The 22,592-nt window shown below is 38.4% G+C and overlaps 4 protein-coding genes across 4 annotated transcripts; 1 reads left to right on the top strand and 3 right to left on the bottom strand.

Annotated features, from left to right (window-relative positions):
- The first annotated feature begins 1,009 nt into the window (after window positions 1–1,009).
- Window positions 1,010–2,396, top strand: LOC131979388 (trace amine-associated receptor 13c-like). The gene is made up of 2 exons (XM_059343352.1): window positions 1,010–1,182; window positions 1,580–2,396. Exons 1-2 carry the CDS (start codon window positions 1,010–1,012, stop codon window positions 2,394–2,396), a joined length of 990 nt encoding a protein of 329 aa, XP_059199335.1.
- Window positions 2,397–6,911: 4,515 nt separating this feature from the next.
- On the bottom strand, window positions 6,912–8,249 carry LOC131978655 (trace amine-associated receptor 13c-like). Its single transcript, XM_059342365.1, has 2 exons — window positions 8,089–8,249; window positions 6,912–7,734 (listed from the first exon to the last, which is right to left on the bottom strand). Exons 1-2 carry the CDS (start codon window positions 8,247–8,249, stop codon window positions 6,912–6,914), a joined length of 984 nt encoding a protein of 327 aa, XP_059198348.1.
- Window positions 8,250–11,833: 3,584 nt separating this feature from the next.
- On the bottom strand, window positions 11,834–13,171 carry LOC131978654 (trace amine-associated receptor 13c-like). The gene is made up of 2 exons (XM_059342363.1): window positions 13,011–13,171; window positions 11,834–12,656 (listed from the first exon to the last, which is right to left on the bottom strand). The coding sequence occupies exons 1-2, from the start codon at window positions 13,169–13,171 to the stop codon at window positions 11,834–11,836; spliced, it is 984 nt and encodes a 327-aa protein (XP_059198346.1).
- A 3,806-nt stretch (window positions 13,172–16,977) lies between these two features.
- Window positions 16,978–18,161, bottom strand: LOC131979534 (trace amine-associated receptor 7b-like). Its single transcript, XM_059343552.1, has 2 exons — window positions 17,992–18,161; window positions 16,978–17,788 (listed from the first exon to the last, which is right to left on the bottom strand). Exons 1-2 carry the CDS (start codon window positions 18,159–18,161, stop codon window positions 16,978–16,980), a joined length of 981 nt encoding a protein of 326 aa, XP_059199535.1.
- Window positions 18,162–22,592: the final 4,431 nt, after the last annotated feature.

The following is a 22,592-nucleotide window of genomic DNA, read 5'->3' as shown; positions in this document are numbered from 1 at the left end:
ATTATCAAGTTGGAACTTAAAAATTATGTTCAAATTCCAATATTAATAGTTAGTAATGATTGATGAATTAGGGTTAGGGCTAGGGGGTCCTTTTTAGGGAATCCTTTTCACAGAAGAGGTTGGCATCACTCAGTCATTCATATACAACATTAAATGGACAGCATGTTTATTCCAAAAAGTATTTATTCTTTTTAAATAAAGCAAAGTAAAGCAAAACACGACACACAATGTCAAATCTAACATATTATTTACAGTGTGGGGTTGTGAGAGAGGGAGAGTATCTGTATATGTGTGTGTGTGTGTGTGTGTGTGTGTGTGTGTGTGTGTGTGTGCGCGCACACGCACTTGTATGTGGCAAGATTGCTGCCTGAGTTAGGTTATAGATCATAAAACCAAAACAAGATAGTGGAGAGAGGGATTGTCTTTGTCTCTCCTTGGAGAACAAAAGACCATGTGCCAACTTTGAATTCTTCGTCAAAGCATTTGTTGGGAGAGTATAATTGCATGCACAAACTTGTGTTTGTGTGAAGCAATGATGAACATTCAACTTCAAGTGGTGTGGCTACACAAATATCACAATAATCTCTGTCTCCAGGATCCACCAAAACAAACATGTCAAAAGTACACAAAGTAAAAATGACCGACAGAACAGAAAATCTTGTGCAATACTTCCAAACAATGGCACCAGTAACAAGACAGAGTGGGAATCTTATATTTCTGAACAGACAAAGTCCTAAGCAAAGAAGCACAAACTAATGTTCCACCAGCAGGTCAGGGGAAAGCTGAAGGGCAAATTTGTTTGCCTTGTTTGTTGTTGAATTCTTATATTTCTAACAAACAAACAGAGGTGAGGTTCATTCATGTTCAACTTGTAATAACAGTTTTATATCACATACTCGGCTCTCTCTGATTGTCGTCATTGGCCATTGGGGAGGAGCAAGATGAATCGGCTTCATGACAGAGAACTCTTGTCAGAAAGCTTTCAGACCTCAGCAGCCTCTTTCTGATGATGGAGACTCTGCAGGGAGCTGAACTCTGCTTTCCACAGCTCCTCAACACCTCCTGCAGGAAGCCAGTGCAGCATCGTGCTGAGACCATATTCCTTTACATCCTCATGTCCTGCATTTCTCTGCTCACTGTGGCTCTCAACCTGCTTGTCATCATCTCCATCTCACACTTCAGGCATAAATATACACTTTATTTTATTTCCTTTACTAGAAATAGATTTAATGTTTATGTGGCATTTGATGAATATAACACTTTGAGATGGGAACATCAAAACAGTTTATATGTTTTGCATAGTAAAATACCTTGTTCTACTATAACTAATAACTTGAATATCAGTGAACATATTGATGATATGAATGCTCCCTGACCTTCTCCTTCTCTACTACAGACACATATACAGTAGAATACAAAACTGATAGATTTACTGTGTCTATTTTCATGTCCAGACCTTTGGAAAGAACATCCTAGCTATTTGAATATATTTATACATGCTCTACATGGCATTGTAATTTGTTTATTTGACTTTTCATACAGATGTCATTGTTTTATTGTGATGATTCTTCTTCTCCAGGCAGCTCCACACCTCTACCAACCTCATCCTCCTCTCTCTGGCTGTCTCTGACCTCCTTGTCGGCCTCCTGCTCATGCCGTTCCAAATCCTTCTTCTTGGGGGCTGCTGGGTTTTGGGGAGCTTGATGTGTGGACTGTTTTATTATGCCTCTTTTATCCTCACATCTGCCTCGGTGGGGAACATGGTGCTCATATCAGCTGATCGATATGTGGCCATCTGTGACCCTTTGTGTTACCCCACCAAAGTCACTCAGAGAAGAGTTAAAGTGTGTGTCTGCCTGTGTTGGGCCTGTTCTGTGTTATATAATGGTGTGATACTGATGGACTTCTTGAAACATCCAGACAGATATAATTCCTGCTACGGAGAGTGTATAGTTGTTATTAACTTCGTAACAGGAGCTGTTGATGTCATGTTGACCTTTGTTGGCCCCATTGCTGTCATCATAGTTCTGTATATGAGAGTATTTGTGGTGGCTGTGTCTCAGGCTCGTGCCATGAGGTCTCATATTACAGCAGTCACACGGCAGGGCTCAGTGAGTGGATCTGCCAAGAAGTCTGAGAGAAAAGCAGCCAGGACTCTCGGTGTTGTCGTGGTTGTGTTTCTAATGTGTTTCTGTCCTTATTTTTACCCGTCTCTTGCAGGCCAGGACATGTCCACCACTGCAGCGTTTTCAGTTTTTGGGGTCTGGCTTTATTGTAACTCCTGTATAAATCCAGTGGTGTATGCTTTTTTCTACCCCTGGTTTAGGAGATCTATTAGAATCATTGTTACACTTCAGATACTGCAGTCATACTCCTGTGATGCCAACATACTGTAGTGTGACAAAAATGAAGGATAATGATTGAAATTTCAAAATGAAAATAGAACTTTGCTAGCTAAAGAGCCCACTCCTCATCATGCCATCTATTAATATTGTCTTCACACTGATTGTGCAAAGTTTCACCTCCTGGGTTAAAATTGACCTGCTTTCTTTTTTTTATTGTGTATATATAAATATAAAGTAAACATTATTACCCAACTCTGTATTACATCTTGTTAACCAACTGAATTCCATCACATTGACACAAGTTTTAGGCATTGTGGCATTTTCTGGCTACTTTATTGTAACTCCTGTATAAATCCAGTGGTGTATGCTTTCTTCAACCCCTGATTTAGGAGATCTATTAGAATCGTTGGTACACTTCAGATTCTGCACCCGGACTCCTGTGATGCCAACATGCTGTATAGATGTCTGAGAGAGCAAAATTACACAAGTAAATTGTGAAAGAAACACAAATGTTTGATATAAAAACATTTGAAACTGTTAAATTTGCTGCATAAACTGCAGCCCGGGAAGCCGATCATCACCATTTGTTCTGGGGTGAAATCAACACAGAATTAGTGACAATGTTTGGGATAATAAGTGGCATGATCTCTTTTTCTCTTCTCTCTCTTTGTATTAATGTACGCCACACACATAACACAAAGAGACTAAAGACTTTAAATGGCATGATCTCTTTATTGGATTTCATTCAACATCCATAAATATGAAAACAAAATATCTTTTTGGCATACTCTGTGCTGCTTCCAGAGAGGCCATTACAAGGAAATGGCTTAGGGCCGCACACTCCCAAGTGTAGATTTCCCAGAAACGCCTTTCTTTTCTTTAAGTCTTTTTCCATATTTATGCGAGTTTAGTATATCCAGTGCTTTACAAATATATTATAAAAAAGAGAAAACATCAATATTTCAGAAATCTGTCAAAAGCTTGTTCAAAACTAAATGTTATTGTTATTCATTTGGCAAATAACAAAGTAAATTCACCTTTTTATAACCAAATCTGAGCCGGCTCACTGGGCTTTTCTGAGAAGTCAGAAATTTATCAAGCAGAACATTAAACAACTTAAACAAATTTCCTGTAAATAACTATAATTTGATAGCCTGGGTATACCCAGACTGCCTTGCGCGCTCGAATTTAATTTCGAACTGCGGCGGAAATTTAGAAATTCAGCCGTAATTCAGAAATTTATCAAGCAGAACATTAAACAACTTAAACAAATTTCCTGTAAATAACTATAATTTGATAGCCTGGGTATACCCAGAATGCCTTGCGCGCTCGAATTTAATTTCGAACTGCGGCGGCGCTAACGGCTATTAGCGCCGTTAGCGGCTAATAGCCGCTAATAGCTAATAGCCGCTAACGGCTAATAGCCCCGCTACCACGGACAGCGGAGCCGCCAAGAGGCCCGCAGCAGCTTGATTATTGCCCATAATATCAGTGGATGTGTGAAAATAAATAATCTTGCAGAAAGCGAGAACTGGAGAAGCAAAGCAACAAGCAACACTCTCTCACAGACACACACACAACAAAAATCCATTTCTGTTGCTCTACTACGTCATCTGGTATAACTGATCTGATTGGCTAAGAGCTACCTACAGACGCTTTTGATAGACATTTATAAGCGTCCAATAAACGGCTCTGGAGGATCGTAAACCACACCTCCTCTACGGAAAAATACATTGCTCGTTGCCAGACTAGCCCTCATTTGAGAATAGTCTGGTGTTAGCCAGGCTAATAATTTGACATCTTAATGAAGAAATAATAATGTCCTTTACTATTTTGACATTTTACTTGTAAAACAGTGAATTTGAAAATTCACGGATAACAATAATAATTATATTTTAGCATTAAAGATATCATTTGGGTTAGAGCTTCTACATACTGCTGTATTAACCATTACAGATCATAAAAAATTACTTTGGTAATTACTCATGCTGTTATTTTAGGACAGCTGTGGCACAAACCACAGGTCTAATAAATTTGGTAAGCACTGTTTGTATGGGTGTGATTACATGTCTATTATTGTCCTGTTTGCTTTTTTTTCTCTTTAAAAACCAAACTGTAAAACCGTATGAAAATGAATTTGACCTGAGGACAACAGAAAGGTTAAGGACAAAACGATTTTCAGTCTTGCAACCTGATTTTTATGCAAGGCATTTTTGTTTACCCTTTCTGTTCTTATAATTAGGGCCTCGGGGCAATCGCACCGAGCACTGGTCCCATACAGCAATAGCTGTAGGGACCAGTGCTCGTGGCAAAGCTGCCCAAAATTTTGCATTGAAATGAATGGGACGGCCAACAAAAAATGAGCGAAAAAGAACAATAATTGGAGATTTTAAAACGTCTACTTCTCCGGCATAATTTCACCTAGAGACTCCATTTAAACTTTAAACAGCAGACACAAGTCTTGTGTATTGGTGTATTAATCCACGTTTCGATAGGTCATATAGTTTTTTATCAATCCCTGTTCAATGACCATGATCATTTTTGGAGAAATTCTGAGATTATAATGGGTGTGTATTGCACAGAATGTTCATGTCACAGTGTGTGACATCATCGCCAGAGTGTAGAGGGAGAGAAAAAATTGTCAAAAAATAAATTTGAAAACTGCACTCCAGGCCGCAAATTCCACTCTACAGAAATAATTTATACATAGAAATGTAAGAAAATTTGTCTTCTCACTCACAATCCTCTGGTAAAGCTGTCAGAGTTATAGTTTGGGCGTACGACACACAGATGCGCCACCAACACCACCAACAGCCTCATTGGGTCCCATATTAAAAACGCAGGAAGATTTCAGAAAAAGGAAGATGGAACAGTTTTTTTAGATCGCTCTAACAAAGCTATTTTTTTATTTTTCTTTTAAAAAAATCATATGTAGACGTTCAGGAAGAACTCAGGACGCTCAAAGTGAAGTCGGATCAATGATAGGTATTATGGTTTTGCCAAAAATGCTTTCTGTTCAAGGCCAGAAATTCCACCTGTCAATGTTCCGGGACATTAGCAGGTGTCAGTTAATTCTGTTGATTGCTTTGATCTGATTGCCTTTGATCTTTGATGTGATTACAGTTACAGATACACACACACACACACGTGCGTAAGCACGCACACTCCTCACACATGCATACACATGCTTCAAACACACGCACGCACGTACACGCACACACACACACACACAGTAACTTTATGTGATTTTAATTACACACACACACACACACACACACACACTCTGAGGTTAAAGGGCATAGTTTGAAATCTCTGAAGAATCTCATCATAGTGTACACACATCGGCAGTAGTCCCCGTGGCCCTTTCAAAATTTCCTCAGAGGAAATTTTCTAGTTTGGAAATATTGTTTCTTGGGGTCACTTAATTCAACAACCTTATGTTGTGCACTGGGGCAACTATAGTACTAATAGTAGTACCCCAAATATCTCAGGGCTTCCTATGCAACACATTTCACGTTTCAAAAGTGTGTTTAGGAGGCAATAAGAATTATTAATAATTATCATAAATAATTATTAGGTATTATAGTTGATTGACATGACTTGATTTACTCAAAGTCACCTCTAGATGGGTCACCACTTTGGAATTCTGATTGAGAATTAAGTTAATAATTGTAAACAAACTACCATATAAATATTTTGTAATGGATGAAGGAATTTGTTATTATTTTCATAGAAGAGGTTGGCATCTCAGTCATACATGTACAATATTAAATGGACAGCAGGTGTATTTTTTGTAGAGGCTGATTTGAAAGATGCGGCTGCATTTTTTAAAATCAGTTCAAATGCACAAATCAAAACAAAACAAACAAAATCCAATCTTACATGTGATCCCAACACTTACATTAATTGTCCGGGAAATTTTTGTTTTCTCAAATATCCTGATCCTTAAACATTTATAAATTCAGAATTTGTGAACTGATCTACATAAAAATGTGTTTTCTCTTGATGTTATTGAAGTTTTCTGCCTTGTTATTAAATGTGACTAACACATTTTCCATTGTTGAGTGACTCATTTGCTTTAAAACTCCACCATCTTCAATCCTGTCACAAACAAAGAGATACTGATACTGTTTCGTACTGTTTTAATTACTTGTTTCCAAGTACAGAACAAATATAGAGAAAAAATGTGACACACTACAATCACAGGAAAACATAGAACTTTTTATAAAATTCATGTAGTAAATGAGCATATATGTGGAGAAAAGTATTGATGACTCAATTTATATAACAGTTTCCATTACAGTATTCAATATTATTTGTAATCTTCACAGTCATGAAACAAATTTTTTTACATGATTGATTTTAGATTGTATAAAGAATGGAAACTTTGTTTCATGATTGTGAAGAGCACAAACAATATTAAACACTCTAATGGAAACTTTCATATGAATTAAATGTTTTAACTTTGTATTCTATAAACATAATGCCATTATTTATTTTTGTTAATATAACTTGGTTGTCCTGACTTTAGATTGTACAAAGAATGGACACTCCATCACATCTCTCTCACTCCAGCATGTTGGTCTCGGAGGAGCGGGGCTGCAGGATTTGGAGTGTAACAATGATTTTAATAGATTTTTTAAACCAGGGGTAGAAGAAGACATAGATCACAGGGTTTATACAAGAGTTTAAATACAACATCCAAATCTGAACGGCAGCAGACGCTGACCCTACCAAGTTGTCCTCAGCTGCAACACTGAAACAATAATACGGTAAGTAGCACAGAAGGAACACAACTACAACAACACCAAGAGTCCTGGCTGCTTTCAACTCAGATTTCTTCACAGTTATTATCTTTGAGTCCTGCAGTTTGACAGCTGCAATATGAGACCTCATGGCTCGAGCCTGAGACACAGCCACCACAAACACTCTCATATACAGAACTATTATGACAAGAATGGGGCCGAAAAAGGAAAGAACAAGGTCAACAGCTCCTTCAACATAATTAATACCAAATGCACACTCTCCATAACAGGAGTTATACCTGCCTGGTTGTTTCAGTAAATCTCTCAGCAACCAGCTGTAGTGCAAAGCAGAAATGATCCAACACAGACAAATGCACTGCTGGACTCTTTGCGGAGTGACTTTGGTGGAGTAAAACATGGGGTCACAAATAGCTACGTAGCGGTCAACTGATATGAGCACCATGATTCCTACCGAGACACTGACAGTGAGTCCAGCAAAATAATAGTTCAGAGCACACATGAGATCACCCAGGATCCAGCAGCCGTGATAAAGGATGATTTCAACTGGTATCTGCAGGAAACCCACCAGGAAGTCTGAGACAGCCAGAGAGAGGAGGAGGAGGTTGGTGGGGGTGTTGAGCTGCCTGGAGAGGAAGACCAGCAATATATTTATCTTAAGTACCTGTGTCAATAATCATTCAGAGAAAGAGTAGTTTATGTAGACAGAAGTGTTATTAACAGCTCTGATACACAGAGGATGAACTGTCCTGTAGGAACAAGTGTAAATACAACACAGTACTGCAGATGTAAAATCATTTGCAAACAAACAGTATGCACAATATAAAAAGAAGAAAAAATAACTCATGTGTATTATTTATGTCCTGCAGGAGAGGGTTAGTGGATGTGCAGCAACCTGACATGTGAAAAAATCATTGCAACACATGTCAAAACCACATGAGACAAAGCAAATCATTTCATGCAGAGGAGTTAATATGTGCCTGAAGTGTGAGATGGAGACGATGACAAGCAGGTTGAGGAACACAGTGAGCAGAGAGATGGATGACAGCAGAGTGTAAATGAGCGAGGCCTCCAGGTGAGGGTGACTCGGCTTCCTGCAGGAGGTGTTGATTTCTGGAAAGCAGAGTTCAGCTTCTTCCATCGACACAGAGGAGAAAGCAGAAGCTGCTGAGCTCCGGTAGCGTTCTGATCAAACCTCTGACATACAGCTTATTTATCCCCTTTCTCACTCCACCACCTATAAAGAAGCCCACAACTGACTACGTCATACTCCTTGGGGCCAGGGAGTGCAGTGATCTTAGTTACTAGTGGTGTCAACAATAATCGATTCGGCGATGCATCGCAATGCGGGGCATGCACGATTCAGCATCGATGCGTCAAAGTGCCATAATCGATTATGTTTATTTCCTGGCCTCCAGTGGGAAGTTTTGGGGGCCAGGGTGGGAATTTGCCCCACACTCTGGCCTTAATGCCCTGTGAAAAAATGTTCAATTTACGGCCAAGGTGGTCTTTGCGCCCCTGTCAAAGTTCCAGTAAACACAACGCTAACCCGACCCACTCCCTGTCCTTCGAGACGTGTGCGCATCAACACATGGCTCATTTGAATATTTGAATATATATACTCATTTGAATATATATTGAATATTCAAATGAATATTCAAATGAGCCATGTGTTGATGCGCAGCACAGGTAAGCTAGCGGACAAGCTGTTTTGATATGTTGTGACTGAAGTATGTGGTAGTATTTGACAGAACATAACATTTACGTTTTTATAGAAAGTACTATTGATAGGTAATTACCATTGTATTTGCCTATTTAAAGTCAACTCATTAACTTTACATTTTTGCGTCATGAAAACTAGCGATAGCTAGCTAGTTGGGATAATGCTAACGTCTTCCCTACCTCAGGGACAAGGGGTCGACATTTAGCTGATGTAGATTTCACCTCAGCAGGTTCCTTTTTTATGGCAGGGAGGAGGCATTTATCTTTCCTTACTCTTAGATGAACTCAGGCAGGAGATTCATCTTGCCATCTTTTCAAAATATATGCATTTGCGGTCTTTTCAAAACAGGTTCATTTGTCATTTTCCAAAAAGGTCCTTTCTAATATATTTAATATATTGTGCATTAATGTTTCTTGGTGAATGAGAATGTTAAGGTATTAATCTGAAAGGTAAAACCAGCGTAATTTAACCAAACGGCCTTTATGCCCTGTCATGTGGCCTTAACATAAATGTGAACAGGAAGGCAAAATGGCCTTGCCCCTAAAATGACGAAATTCCAAGCCCGGTGGGGGCAATTGTTCTGTCGCTAGTTTAGAGTTTAACACGGTTTTAAACTCCAACTCCAGTTTAAAACTGTGTTAAACTCCAAACTAGTGACAGAGCAGAGTGGATGATACACAGCAGCCAATAAAATCTATTGTTATTAGGCCTCTCTGACTGCTTGTATTGCCTCATGACTGACGAAAAATGTCCCTTGTTGTGTGCAGTATATTTGTGATGCATCGCAATGCATCGTAGAATCGAATTGAATCGAATCGTTACCTGGTGAATCGTTATCGAATTGAATTGTGAGGGCAGTGCCAATGCACACCCCTATTAGTTACCACACAACATTCAAAACTAGAAAATTTCCTCTGGGGAAATTCTGAAAGGGCCACGGGGGCTACTGCCGGTGTGTGTACACTATGAGATTCTTCAGAGATTTCAAACTATGCTCTTTAACCTTAATTAAACCGTAATTAAAATCACATAAAGTTACCTGTGTGTGTGTGTGTGTGTTTGAAGCATGTGTATGCATGCGTGAGGAGTGTGTACGTATCTGTAACTGTAATCACATCAAAGATCAAAGGAAATCTGATCAAAGCAATCAACAGAATTAACTGGCACCTGTACCGGCTCAGTGACAGCAGAGTTAGACAGACTGGAATTTCTGGCCTCGAACAGAAAGCATTTTTGGCAAAACCATAATACCTATCACTGATCCGACTTCACTTTGAGCGTCCTGAGTTTTTCCTGAACGTCTACATATGTTTGTTTTTTTTAAGAAAAATGAAAAAAAAAGCTTTGTTAGAGCGATCTAAAAAAACTGTTACATCTCCCTTTTTCCGAAATCTTCCTGCGTTTTTAATATGGGAGCCAATGAGGCTGTTGGTGGTGTTGGTGGCGCATCTGTGCGTCCTACGCCCAAACTATAACTCTGACAGCTTTACCAGAGGATTGTGAGTGAGAAGACAAATTTTCCTACGTTTCTATGTATAAATTATTTCTGTAGAGTGGAATTTGCGGCCTGGAGCGCAGTTTTCAAATTTATTTTTTGACAATTTTTTCTCTCCGTCTACACTCTGGCAATGATGTCACACACTGTGACACGAACATTCCGTGCAATACACACCCATTATAATCTCAGAATTTCTCCAAAAAAGATCATGGTCATTGAACAGGGATTAATAAAAAACTATATGACCTATGGAAACATGGATTAATACACCCATACACAAGACTTTTGTCTACTGTTTAAAGTTTAAATGGAGTCTCTAGGTGAAATTATGCCAGAGAAGTAGACGTTTAAAAATCTCCAATTATTGTTCTTTCTCGCTCATTTTTTTTCGGACGTCCCATTCATTTCAATGCAAAATTTTGGGCAGTTTTTCACGACTTACATCGCGAAATTGATTTTCTGTAGAGAAAAGTGCTGTATGGGACCAGTGCTCGGTGCGATTGCCCCGTGGCTCTAAATATGACTTGATTTACTCAAGTCACCTCAAAATGGGGCATCACTCTCTAAAACCGAGAAAATAGCCAATATAACTAAATCAGTCTCGTAAAGTTACTAAACTATCAATTTGGAATTCCGATTAAGAATTAACTTAATTCTAACCAAATTACCATATACTGTAAATATTTATTATTTTCATAGATGTTGGCATCTCACTCATACATGTACAACATTAAATGGACAGCACGTATATATATATATTTCTTTTTTTTGTGGAGGCTCAGTTCAAATGAACAAATAAACAAAATCCCATCTTACGTTAAGTGTCCAGTAACTAAATTTCTGTTTTATCTAACCATTTATTAATTAAGAATATGTAAACTGATCTACATAAAAAAGTGTTTTCTCCTGATGTCAGTGAAGTTGTCTGCCTGGTTATTAAATGTAAATGACTAACATATTGTACATTATTTGAGTGACTCATTTCTTTTAAAACTCCACCATCTTCAATCCTGACACAAACAAAGACATCCTGATACTGTTTCGTAATGTTTTTATTACTTGTTTTCAAATTATAAAGCACAAAAAATATAGAGAAAAATGTGACACACTACAATCACAAGGAAATAATTCATGAGACATCAGATCAAGATCATATCTGTGGTGAAAAGTATTAATAACTTAATTTATATGAAAGTTTCCCTTGGAGTGTTTAATATTGTTTGTGCTCTTCACAATCATGCAACAAAATGTTTTAACTTTGTATTCTATAAACAAAATGCCATTATTTATTGTTTATTCATATGTGGTGAAAAGTATTAATAACTTTGTTTCATGATTGTGAAGAGCACAAACAATATTAAACACTCTAATGGAAACTTTCATATGAATTAAATGTTTTAACTTTGTATTCTATAAACATAATGCCATTATTTATTTTTGTTAATATAACTTGGTTGTCCTGACTTTAGATTGTACAAAGAATGGACACTCCATCACATCTCTCTCACTCCAGCATGTTGGTCTCGGAGGAGCGGGGCTGCAGGATTTGGAGTGTAACAATGATTTTAATAGATTTTTTAAACCAGGGGTAGAAGAAGACATAGATCAAAGGGTTTATACACGAGTTTAAATACAACATCCAAATCTGAACGGCAGCAGACGCTGACCCTACCAAGTTGTCCTCAGCTGCAACACTGAAACAATAATACGGTAAAATGCACAGAAGGAACACAACTACAACAACACCAAGAGTCCTGGCTGCTTTCAGCTCAGATTTCTTCACAGTTATTGTCTTTGAGTCCTGCAGTTTGACAGCTGCAATATGAGACCTCATGGCTCGAGCCTGAGACACAGCCACCACGAACACTCTCATATACAGAACTATTATGACAAGAATGGGGCCGAAAAAGGAAAGAACAAGGTCAACAGCTCCTTCAACATAATTAATACCAAATGCACAGTCTCCATAACACGAGTTATACCTGCCTGGTTGTTTCAGTAAATCTCTCAGCAACCAGCTGTTGTACAAAGCAGAAATGATCCAACACAGACAAATGCACTGCTGGACTCTTCGCGGAGTGACTTTGGTGCAGTAAAACATGGGGTCACAAATAGCTACGTAGCGGTCAACTGATATGAGCACCATGTTTCCTACCGAGACACTGACAATGAGGGCGCCTAAAAAGTAGTTCAGAGCACACATGAGGTCACCCAGGATCCAGCAGCCCATATAGATGATGACTTCAACCGGTATCTGCAGGAAACCCACCAGGAAGTCTGAGACAGCCAGAGAGAGGAGGAGGAAGTTGGTGGAAGTGTTGAGCTGCCTGGAGAGGAAGACCAGCAATATATTTTTCTTAAGTACCTGTGTCAATAATCATTCCGAGAAAAAGTAGTTTATGTAGACAGAAGTGTTATTAACAGCTCTGATACACGGAGGATGAACTGTCCTGTAGGAACAAGTGTAAATACAACACAGTACTGCAGATGTAAAATCATTTGCAAACAATCAGTATGCACAATATAAAAAGAAGAAAAAATAACTCATGTGCATTATTTATGTCCTGCAGGAGAGGGTTAGTGGATGTGCAGCAACCTGACATGTGAAAAAATCATTGCAACACATGTCAAAACCACATTAGATAAAGCAAATCATTTCATGCAGAGGAGTTAATATGTGCCTGAAGTGTGAGATGGAGACGATGACCAGCAGGTTGAGGAACACAGTGAGCAGAGAGATGCATGACAGCAGAGTGTAAATGAGCGAGGCCTCCAGGTGAGGGTGACTCGGCTTCCTGCAGGAGGTGTTGATTTCTGGAAAGCAGAGTTCAGCTTCTTCCATCGACACAGAGGAGAAGGCAGAAGCTGCTGAGCTCCGGCAGCGTTCTGATCAAACCTCTGACATACAGCTTATTTATCCCCTTTCTCACTCCACCACCTATAAAGAAGCCCACAACTGACTACATCATACTCTTTGGGGCCAGGGAGCGCAGTGATCTTAGTTACCACACAACATTCAAAACTATGCGGTCTGAAAACAAAATCAGCAAAACATTCCCAAAGGCTTTTGTTTTCTTGCAACTTTCTTGTCAGTGGATGTTCCCACAGCACATGAATGCACCACAACACAACTGGAAGTGCCCATATTTAGTTCCATGTGAAAACAAAAGTAAATGATGTCATTTAAAGCAATGCAACTTCTGTGGGACACAGTTGTACGTAACAAATGTTGTTTTTTCATCTGTCATTGTGTTTTTTGATTTGTCGTTGTTTTTTGATTTGCTGTTGTGTTTTTTGAGTTGTAGTATGTTTTCTGATTTTTTATTTGTCGTGTTTTTTGATTTGTTGTGCTTTTTGATTTTTGATTTGTTGTTGTGTTTTTTGACTTGTCGTTGTGTTTTTTGACTTGTCGTTGTGTTTTTTGATTTTTGATTTGTCGTTGTGTTTTTTGATTTGCTGTTGTGTTTTTTGATTTGTCGTGTTTTTTGACTTGTCGTGTTTTTTGACTTGTCGTGTTTTTTGACTTGTCGTGTTTTTTGACTTGTCGTTGTGTTTTTTGATTTTCTGTTGTGTTTTTTGATTTGCCGTTGTGTTTTTTGATTTGTTGTTGTGTTTTTTGATTTTTGATTTGTCGTTGTGTTTTTTGATTTGCTGTTGTGTTTTTTGATTTGTTGTTGTGCTTTTTGATTTTTGATTTGTCATTGTGTTTTTTTATTTGTTGTTGTGCTTTTTGATTTTTGATTTGTCATTGTGTTTTTTGATTTGTTGTTGTGTTTTTTGACTTGTCGTGTTTTTTGACTTGTCGTTGTGTTTTTTGATTTTCTGTTGTGTTTTTTGATTTGCCGTTGTGTTTTTTTATTTGTTGTTGTGTTTTCTGATTTTTGATTTGTCGTTGTGTTTTTTGATTTGCCGTTGTGTTTTCTGATTTTTGATTTGTCGTTGTGTTTTTTGATTTGTCATTGTGTTTTTTGACTTGTCGTCGTGTTTTTTGACTTGTCGTTGTGTTTTTTGATTTTCTGTTGTGTTTTTTGATTTGCCGTTGTGTTTTTTGATTTGTTGTTGTGTTTTTTGATTTTTGATTTGTCGTTGTGTTTTTTGATTTGCTGTTGTGTTTTTTGATTTGTTGTTGTGTTTTTTGATTTGCTGTTGTGTTTTTTGATTTGCTGTTGTGTTTTTTGATTTGCCGTTGTGTTTTCTGATTTTTGATTTGTCGTTGTGTTTTTTGATTTGTTGTTGTGCTTTTTGATTTTTGATTTGTCATTGTGTTTTTTGATTTGTCGTTGTGTTTTTTGACTTGTCGTGTTGTTTTTTGACTTGTCGTTGTGTTTTTTGATTTTCTGTTGTGTTTTTTGATTTGCCGTTGTGTTTTTTGATTTGTTGTTGTGTTTTTTGATTTTTGATTTGTCGTTGTGTTTTTTGATTTGTCGTTGTGTTTTTTGATTTGCTGTTGTGTTTTTTGATTTGCTGTTGTGTTTTTTGATTTGCTGTTGTGTTTTTTGATTTGCCGTTGTGTTTTTTGATTTGTCGTTGTGTTTTTTGATTTGTTGTTGTGTTTTTTGATTTGTCGTTATGTTTTTTGATTTTTGATTTGTTGTTGTGTTTTCTGATTTTTGATTTGTCATTGTGTTTTTTGATTTGCCGTTGTGTTTTCTGATTTTTGATTTGTCGTTGTGTTTTTTGATTTGCCGTTGTGTTTTTTGATTTGTCATTGTGTTTTTTGATTTGTCGTTGTGTTTTGCACTTCAGGGCCACCGTAAACAACCCCACTTTTGGCATTTTCATGCATTTTTTTTACTTTACTTTTCACTTCGTATGGGGGTTAGTGGGTCCTCCATAGCCCAACTTCAACTTGTACAAAATGCTGCTGCACGTCTTTGTACCCCGCCTCTCGCCCAATGTCAGCTGGGATCGGCTCCAGCTCCCTCGACCCGAGTGTGGAAAAGCGGTTAAGGATGAATGAATGAAAGAAAGTATGAGCACATTTCACCGATTTTAGCTTCCCTGCACTGGCTGCCCGCTCATTTTAGGATTAATTAAAAAATTATTTTATTTGCTTTTAAAGCTTTGAATGGCCTTGCCCACCCTACCTCTCTGAGTTGCTGCACCCCTACTCTCCTAACCGATCTCTCAGGTCAGCTGACCAGCTGCTCCTGACGGTGCCCAGAGGTCGGCTGAAGCTCAGAGGGGAGCGAGTGTTTGCCATTGCAGCTCCAAAACTTTGGAATGAATTGCCGCTGCTCATCAGACAGGCCTCCTCACTGTCTCAATTTAAATCTCTTCTTAAAACCCACCTCTTGTTGTTGGCTTTTAACACCACGTAGAGTGTTGATTTTATGATTCTTATGATTTTATGTTATACATGCATATTTTATTTTGTGCGGCCAGTGCATTTTATTTATTTGAATTTTATTCTATTTTATCATATTGTATTTTAGTGTTTTATTGTCTACTTATCTTTTTTATTGTGCTTTTATTGTGTTATCTATTTATTGTGTTTTTGTGCAGCACTTTGTTTGCTATAAATGTGCTATATAAATAAAGTGGATTTGATTTGATTGGATACTTTGTAAACTACCTTCTGTAACACCTAAGTCTGAGCTTTTTGCCCTAACCTTGGAGAAGTAGTTGCACTGGTCTTTCTAAAATAATGGAAGTAAATATTCTGTTGAGATCAAGGAGTTGAAGTGGACGCCATTAGCCAGCTAGCATGCTCGCACATTAGTTAACATTAGTTGAATGGTTCTACTTTCACTCAAAGTTATTTTTCTCACTTTTCCTACAACCAGATCACCCTGCCTCTGGTCCATTATTTAAGGAGTAGCCTGATAGCTTGCTCCTGAGCTATAGTCAATTACATATTCATTTACCCAATTTACATATTCAACTCAGATTAGTACAGTTATCCCAGCTATCTCTCATACCTCTATGGATCCTGCAAAGTGTTAAAAAAAATTGTCTTAACAAGGACTGTTATGCCAACATTTATTTGTTACTTGGACATTGAAAATGCATTAGAAAGTTGTTGCTGTGCCTGGTTGTTGAAAGGACCCGAAGCTGGTGATAAGCTGCCCTTTGTTTTGCCTGTGAGGAACATGCAGGTGCAGTGGGGTACAACTGAGTACCTGAGGTTTAATGTCATCTTTGTTAAGTGTTGATGTTTGTAATTATCGTTCGAATAAATAATGCCATAACTGTTTAAAATCTTTGATGATGTGCAGATGACGACCCAAGTGTTTGACTTGTTTATGATATCTTGTGTGGTATTCAGCTCACTGAAGGCAGTCTCTGGGGACTGCTGAGCTGTGCTGACTCTCCCATATAGCATATTATTTTTTCTCTTTAACTTCAGTGTATTGGTTTCATGTAGTTTTTCTTCTTTTTACTGCAAATATTCACTTTGATCACTTCATGTTCGACCAAAAAAAATGGGTTTTCACTTTTATCTCTGACCGAGGATGGTCATTATTTTCTATTGAAAGGTCATTTTTTGACATTTCCCTTACAAATTGTTTTTTGTGGAGAATTTGTTTGATGTCAAACAGCAGCCTACATGTGACAGTCTGCATTAATATATGCACACACCACATAAAGTCTGCAGCCTTTTCACTCATTCCTAAGTGTCTTTTAATTATTTATTATTATTATTTTTTACAGTATCTGAGCTTCACGGGAGTCAGGCTGCAGTATCTGAAATGTAACAACAAGTCTAATAGTTTTTTTAAACCACGGGTATAAAAAGGCATAGATGACAGGGTTTAAACAGGAGTTAAAATACATCAGAAAAACCATGATGACTTCAGTTGAAGAACCCACCAGGATATTGTGACCTGTGAGAGAGATGCAGTAATATGGAGAGTAACACATCAGAAACACAACTACAAGAATACCAAGAGTTCTGGCTGCTTTCAGCTCAGATCTCTTAACTTTTACAGTCTTAGAGTGCTGGAGTGAGACAGTTGCAATGTGGGATCTCATGGCTCGAGCCTGAGACACAGCCACCACAAATACTCTCATATAAAGAACTATTATGACAGCAATAGGAATAATGAAGCCAACAATAAGATCAGCAAGTCCTGAAATGGTAACCACACATTCTCCATAGCAGGATTTGTACCTGCCTGGATGCTTCAGGTTTTCATATGATTGGATAATCCCATAAATAGTAGAACAAATCCAACACAGGGAAACAAATTTTCTCACAACTTTTTGAGTGACTTTGGTGGGATAATGCAGAGGGTCACATATAGCAACATAGCGGTCAGCAGATATGAGTATCATGTTTCCTACTGAGGCAGCAATTACGATAAAAACCAACAGATAATACAATGAACATATGAGGTCACCCAGCATCCAGCAGTTCTGCATCAGGAGGATTTCAACTGGTATCAGCAAGAGCCCCACAAGAAAATCTGAGACAGCCAGAGAGAGGAGGAGGAGGTTGGTGGGGGTGTGGAGCTGCCTGCAGTGAAAGAATATCTTCATTGTGAACGGTATCAGCAATATTATCAATAGAAGTAGTGCAAAAAGCAGAAATTATTAAAAACAATATACAGAAAATAGTAGACCAGGTTATTATGGTCTCAGTCCAGCAGATATATTTAGTCTCAATAAGTCTGAAACCTATTTTTCCTGTTAAAAAAAAAAAAAAAGAAAGTTCTGTGCCTGAAATGTGAGATGGAGATGATGACCAGCAGGTTGAGAGCTACGGTGAGAAGAGCGATGAAGGACAGCAGAAGGCAAATAAGCACAGTGTCAAAGTGAGGAGGCTCTGGTCTCCTGCAGGAGGAGTTGAGGAGCTGTGGAAAACAGAGTTCAAGTCTTTCAGCCTGCATCACCAGAGACGTGGAGGAGAGAAGCTGCTGAGCTCTCTCACAGAGCTGTCTTGGTCGAGCTTATCTATCGTTTGCCCTGATGATGGTTGATGACGAAGACAAACCAGCCCCCTTACTTGCATCATACACTTCATCTGCATCTTCACCACCCTTTGAGTCTCTGCAGCCCTGAGCAGGCATTTCTTCAACATAAACTTTTTAGTTTAGTTTAAACCATCAATGCCACCATGTACATTGAAGTTTTAGAGCAACATGCTCCCATCCAGAAAATTTGGAAATTAAAACGAGAAAATTTCCTCTGAAGAAATTCTGAAAGGGCCACGGGGCTACTGCCGGTGTGTGTACACTATGATGAGATTCTTCAGAGATTTATAACAATTAATACTTATTATTTACTTGTTATGATGCTATATTATATACAAGGAGCACACCTACAACGAGCATTCCTTTTCATTTATTTATACAGCAACCTAAGCCCTTTAACCTCAAAATGTGTGTGTGTGTGTGTGTGTGTGTGTGGAACATGTGTATCTGGAGGAGTGTGTGTGCGCGCTTACGCGCGCATTTGTGTGTGTAACGAAGATCGCATAAAGTTACCTGTGTGTGTGTGCTTGCTTGAGTGTGTGTTTGAAGCATGTGTATCTAGAGGAGTGTGCGCGCTTACGTGCACGTGTGTGTGTGTAACTGTAACTGTAATCAGAGGACGGACTGGAATTTCTGGCCTCGAACAGAAAGCATTTTTTAATAAAATTTTTATCCCACGATTTTGTAACCATTTTATTTATCACCCAGTTTTTCCTATCGTGATCCTGGGCGCTATCTCGTCCCTGTCGGTCTGGGGAGAGCCCTGAACTGGCCACATGCTTCCTCCGATACATGCGGAGTTAGAGGACCGCTTCTTCTTATTGTCACCTGACAGGGGGAGATTCCCCGGTAAGACGTAACGCGTGGGAGGATCACGTTTTTTTTGGCAAAACCATAATAGCTATCATTGATCCGACTTCACTTTGAGCGTCCTGAGTTCTTCCTGAACGTCTACATATGGGTTTTTTTTTTCAGAAAACTGAAAAAATTGCTTTGTTCGAGCGATCTAAAAAAACAGTTTTTAATATGGGAGCCAATGAGTCTGTTGGTGCGTGTTGGTGGCACATCTGTGCGTCCTACTCCCAAACTATAACTCTGACAGCTTTTCCAGAGGATTGTGAGTGAGAAGACAAATTTTCCTACATGTCTATGTATAAATTATTTCTGTAGAGTGGAATTTGCGGCCTGGAGCGCAGTTTTCAAATTTATTTTTTGACAATTTTTTCTCTCCCTCTACACTGGTGATGATGTCACACACTCTAACACGAACATTCCGTGCAATACACACCCATTATAATCTCAGAATTTCTCCAAAAATTATAATGGTCATTGAACAGGGATTGATAAAAAAACTATATGACCTATCGAAACGTGGATTAATACACCAATACACAAGACTTGTGTCTACTGTTTTAAGTTTAAATGGAGTCTCTAGGTGAAATTATGCCGGAGAAGTAGACGTTTAAAAATCTCCAATTATTGTTCTTTTTCGCTCATTTTTTTCAGCTGTCCCATTCATTTCAATGCAAAATTTTGGGCAGTTTTTTGCGACGTAAGTCGTATTCGGTAGAGAAAAGTAATAGCTCACCGATCCCGATCAAACCGCACGTTTTGATATATAATTTGTCCTGCAACTCTTCAAGCTGAGCGCTTGTCCCTACAGCTATTGCTGTATGGGACCAGTGCTCGGTGCGATTGCCCCGTGGCCCTAACAAGTTTTTAACATTTGTCATTTGAGAGGCCAACTGGCTGAAAAATGAAGCCATCACCAAAGTGTCAAACATTATCGTTCATTGATCACTTGAGGCTGTCTGAACAAGCAAGTCAATCCTCACTCAAACCCATGCCAAAAAGCCCAACTTTACAGCAGAAATAAACCTGAAACCTGAAAAAGCATTTATGGTCTCTGTAGCTTATTTGCCTGTTCATGACAACTGGACTTTCATAAAACTCACCAATTTAAAGGCTTAGTTATGCATAAATAGGGCTTTGAGTGCAGGTGGCGAGCCATTCCCTTCAGCCCACTTCCGCTCAACCCTGTTCTACTATCTTTGGACTGGCTGGTTTTGAGTTTGGGGCAGTCAGGCACTGCCAAGATGGCGACAGCAACACAGAAGAAAGCTAAACACCGTACTGAGGTAAGACTACTCTGGTTAAAAGCTGCCAAAGTGCTCTTTAATGATCGAGATGGCCACAGAGATGGTCTTTCTTGTCCAAGTGGTTGATGTCAAAGAGTGGGCAGGAGCCCTCCAATGAGTGACCCATATCATTCTAGGGTTTTCAAAAAGTTTCCCTCACTGTATGACAAAATGTTCTGCAGGTGTCATACGTTCCCTTGCTCACGTTGCCCCAATTAAAATAAAATGATGGAACCTTTTCAGATTTCCAGTCTTGCAGCAATAACTTTTTGGCTAACAGTGTTGAAAGGGAAAGGGAACCAGCCAGCCAAACTGTGCCTCTTACCTAGACTTAAAGAACTGCATTTGTAAAACACATGTAAAGAGCATAAAAACATTTTTCTTCTTTTAAGGTGAATTTTTATTTTTTATTGATTGTGTACATTTTGCATCTTAATGTGGTGTGTCAAGGTTGCATCATAAAGTTTGTTCTTGAAAGAAATGATGTAAGCTGAAGAAATGTGTTTACTTTGAAATGTTTGCGTCATGTGTTGATGTTCGTGCTTGTTGTTGTTCAGTCACACCTTTGGTTGCAGTGATGTCATCATGTCACACTAATGAAGACAGGTGTGAAAACTTTCTGAGCCAGAGAGGTACACAGTCATTAGAGCAGTTAATGGGCTTCACACTGAGAGTTGTTCAGAGCCCAGTGCGTGTTATTCCCACACGGTGTGTGTGTGTGTGTGTGTGTGTGTGTGTGTGTGCATGCATGCGTGCATGTTATGTTATTGACATAATGTGAAGGCAAAAAGTTATGGTGAACAGTTATTTTCCAGACTTTAAAAAACAAATGTTTAACAAACAAATGTTTAATACATTGTGTCATTTGCTATTCATTAATCAAGGTTACACTTATTTTTTTTATTTTTACAAAATCATGGAGCAGATATAACATTATATGTTTGAATTCAACTCAACCATTTATTTACCCTGAGTGAGTATTTGCAACTCAGACCCATAACTAGCTCCTCTTATCCGTTATTCTTAAAACAGGTAACCTTCCTCTGTCTAAATCCTGGTTAATGGTAGATACCGGTATCATATCAAAACAAAAAAAGAGCAGTGAAGCTTAAAGTTTTCAAAAGTTTGATAAAATGCTGCAGTTGTTGTCATCCAAACATGTTTAATATTAGAGCGAAGTGAGATGAATGCACTCATCAAATAGCGGAATGCTTAAAATCGCAATAATATGGTATCATCACTCAGGTATTCGGGATAAAATCGGATCGTGGGGCCGGTACGCTGATTCACACCTGTACCTCCCACAATTGTACACTTGCAAATCACACATCTTATTAGCCCTATTTCCTGAGTAAGTCATAGATATAATTGGACTGATAATTGTTTAAATAAATATTATTGTATTAACGAACTGCCGTCTCTGCCTGTTTGCATAATGAACCTCAGTGCCTTCCTTCAGTTGGGTTAGTCCACTTAAAACGCCCTTTTATTTACATATTTGACGCCCTGTGCAAGGTCATCATTTATTCATAAAAGAGGCATCCTCAATTCCCAACAGTCTACCTAAAGTTCTGCCATTGCAGAAATTCAAGGTGGAGTCCTCTCATTGCACTGATCCATTGTTATCAGTCTTTCAAAATGTTTCGAGTTGGCATCACTCATTGCACCGGTCTTACATGGCTTCACTCATTGCAAAATTTTCCAGATGACATCACTCATTGCACTGACTGGTCTAATGTGACATCAACCATTGCACAGGTCTTTGTGATTTTGTATAACTTAAAAGAATAACACAAAACACATGTATTCCCATACATTTATGCTTTTTATTGATGACATTCTGGTATTATAGAAGCATAGAGCATGTTATGATCATGATGAGGCCACAACAATCCCCACATTGATTACAATTGTAAGACCTCACAATTATGTTTACATCTGGTCAGAAGAATGTGAATTGCATATCCATGAATATATATATTTCAGCTCCTTATAAAAGCCTTTATATTTTGTCTATAGAGTTTAAATAACCAAGGGAGCCCCCACCACACATTCTACCAACATATTTCATACAATATTTGCCCTGATAAATCACAATATCCATGTGCATTTGTACACTTATTAAGTGATGGCAGATGCTTTCTTCCAGGCACTCTTTCAGCATCTGACGCAGACAAAACCATTGTTGTCATGCCATTGTCCCGGCAGT

Source organism: Centropristis striata, chromosome 10, assembly GCF_030273125.1.
Source record: "Centropristis striata isolate RG_2023a ecotype Rhode Island chromosome 10, C.striata_1.0, whole genome shotgun sequence".
NCBI classification, from domain to species: domain Eukaryota; kingdom Metazoa; phylum Chordata; class Actinopteri; order Perciformes; family Serranidae; genus Centropristis; species Centropristis striata.
The sequence above is the reverse complement of the archived record's forward strand: the minus strand, read 5'-3'. Positions and strand labels throughout refer to the sequence as shown.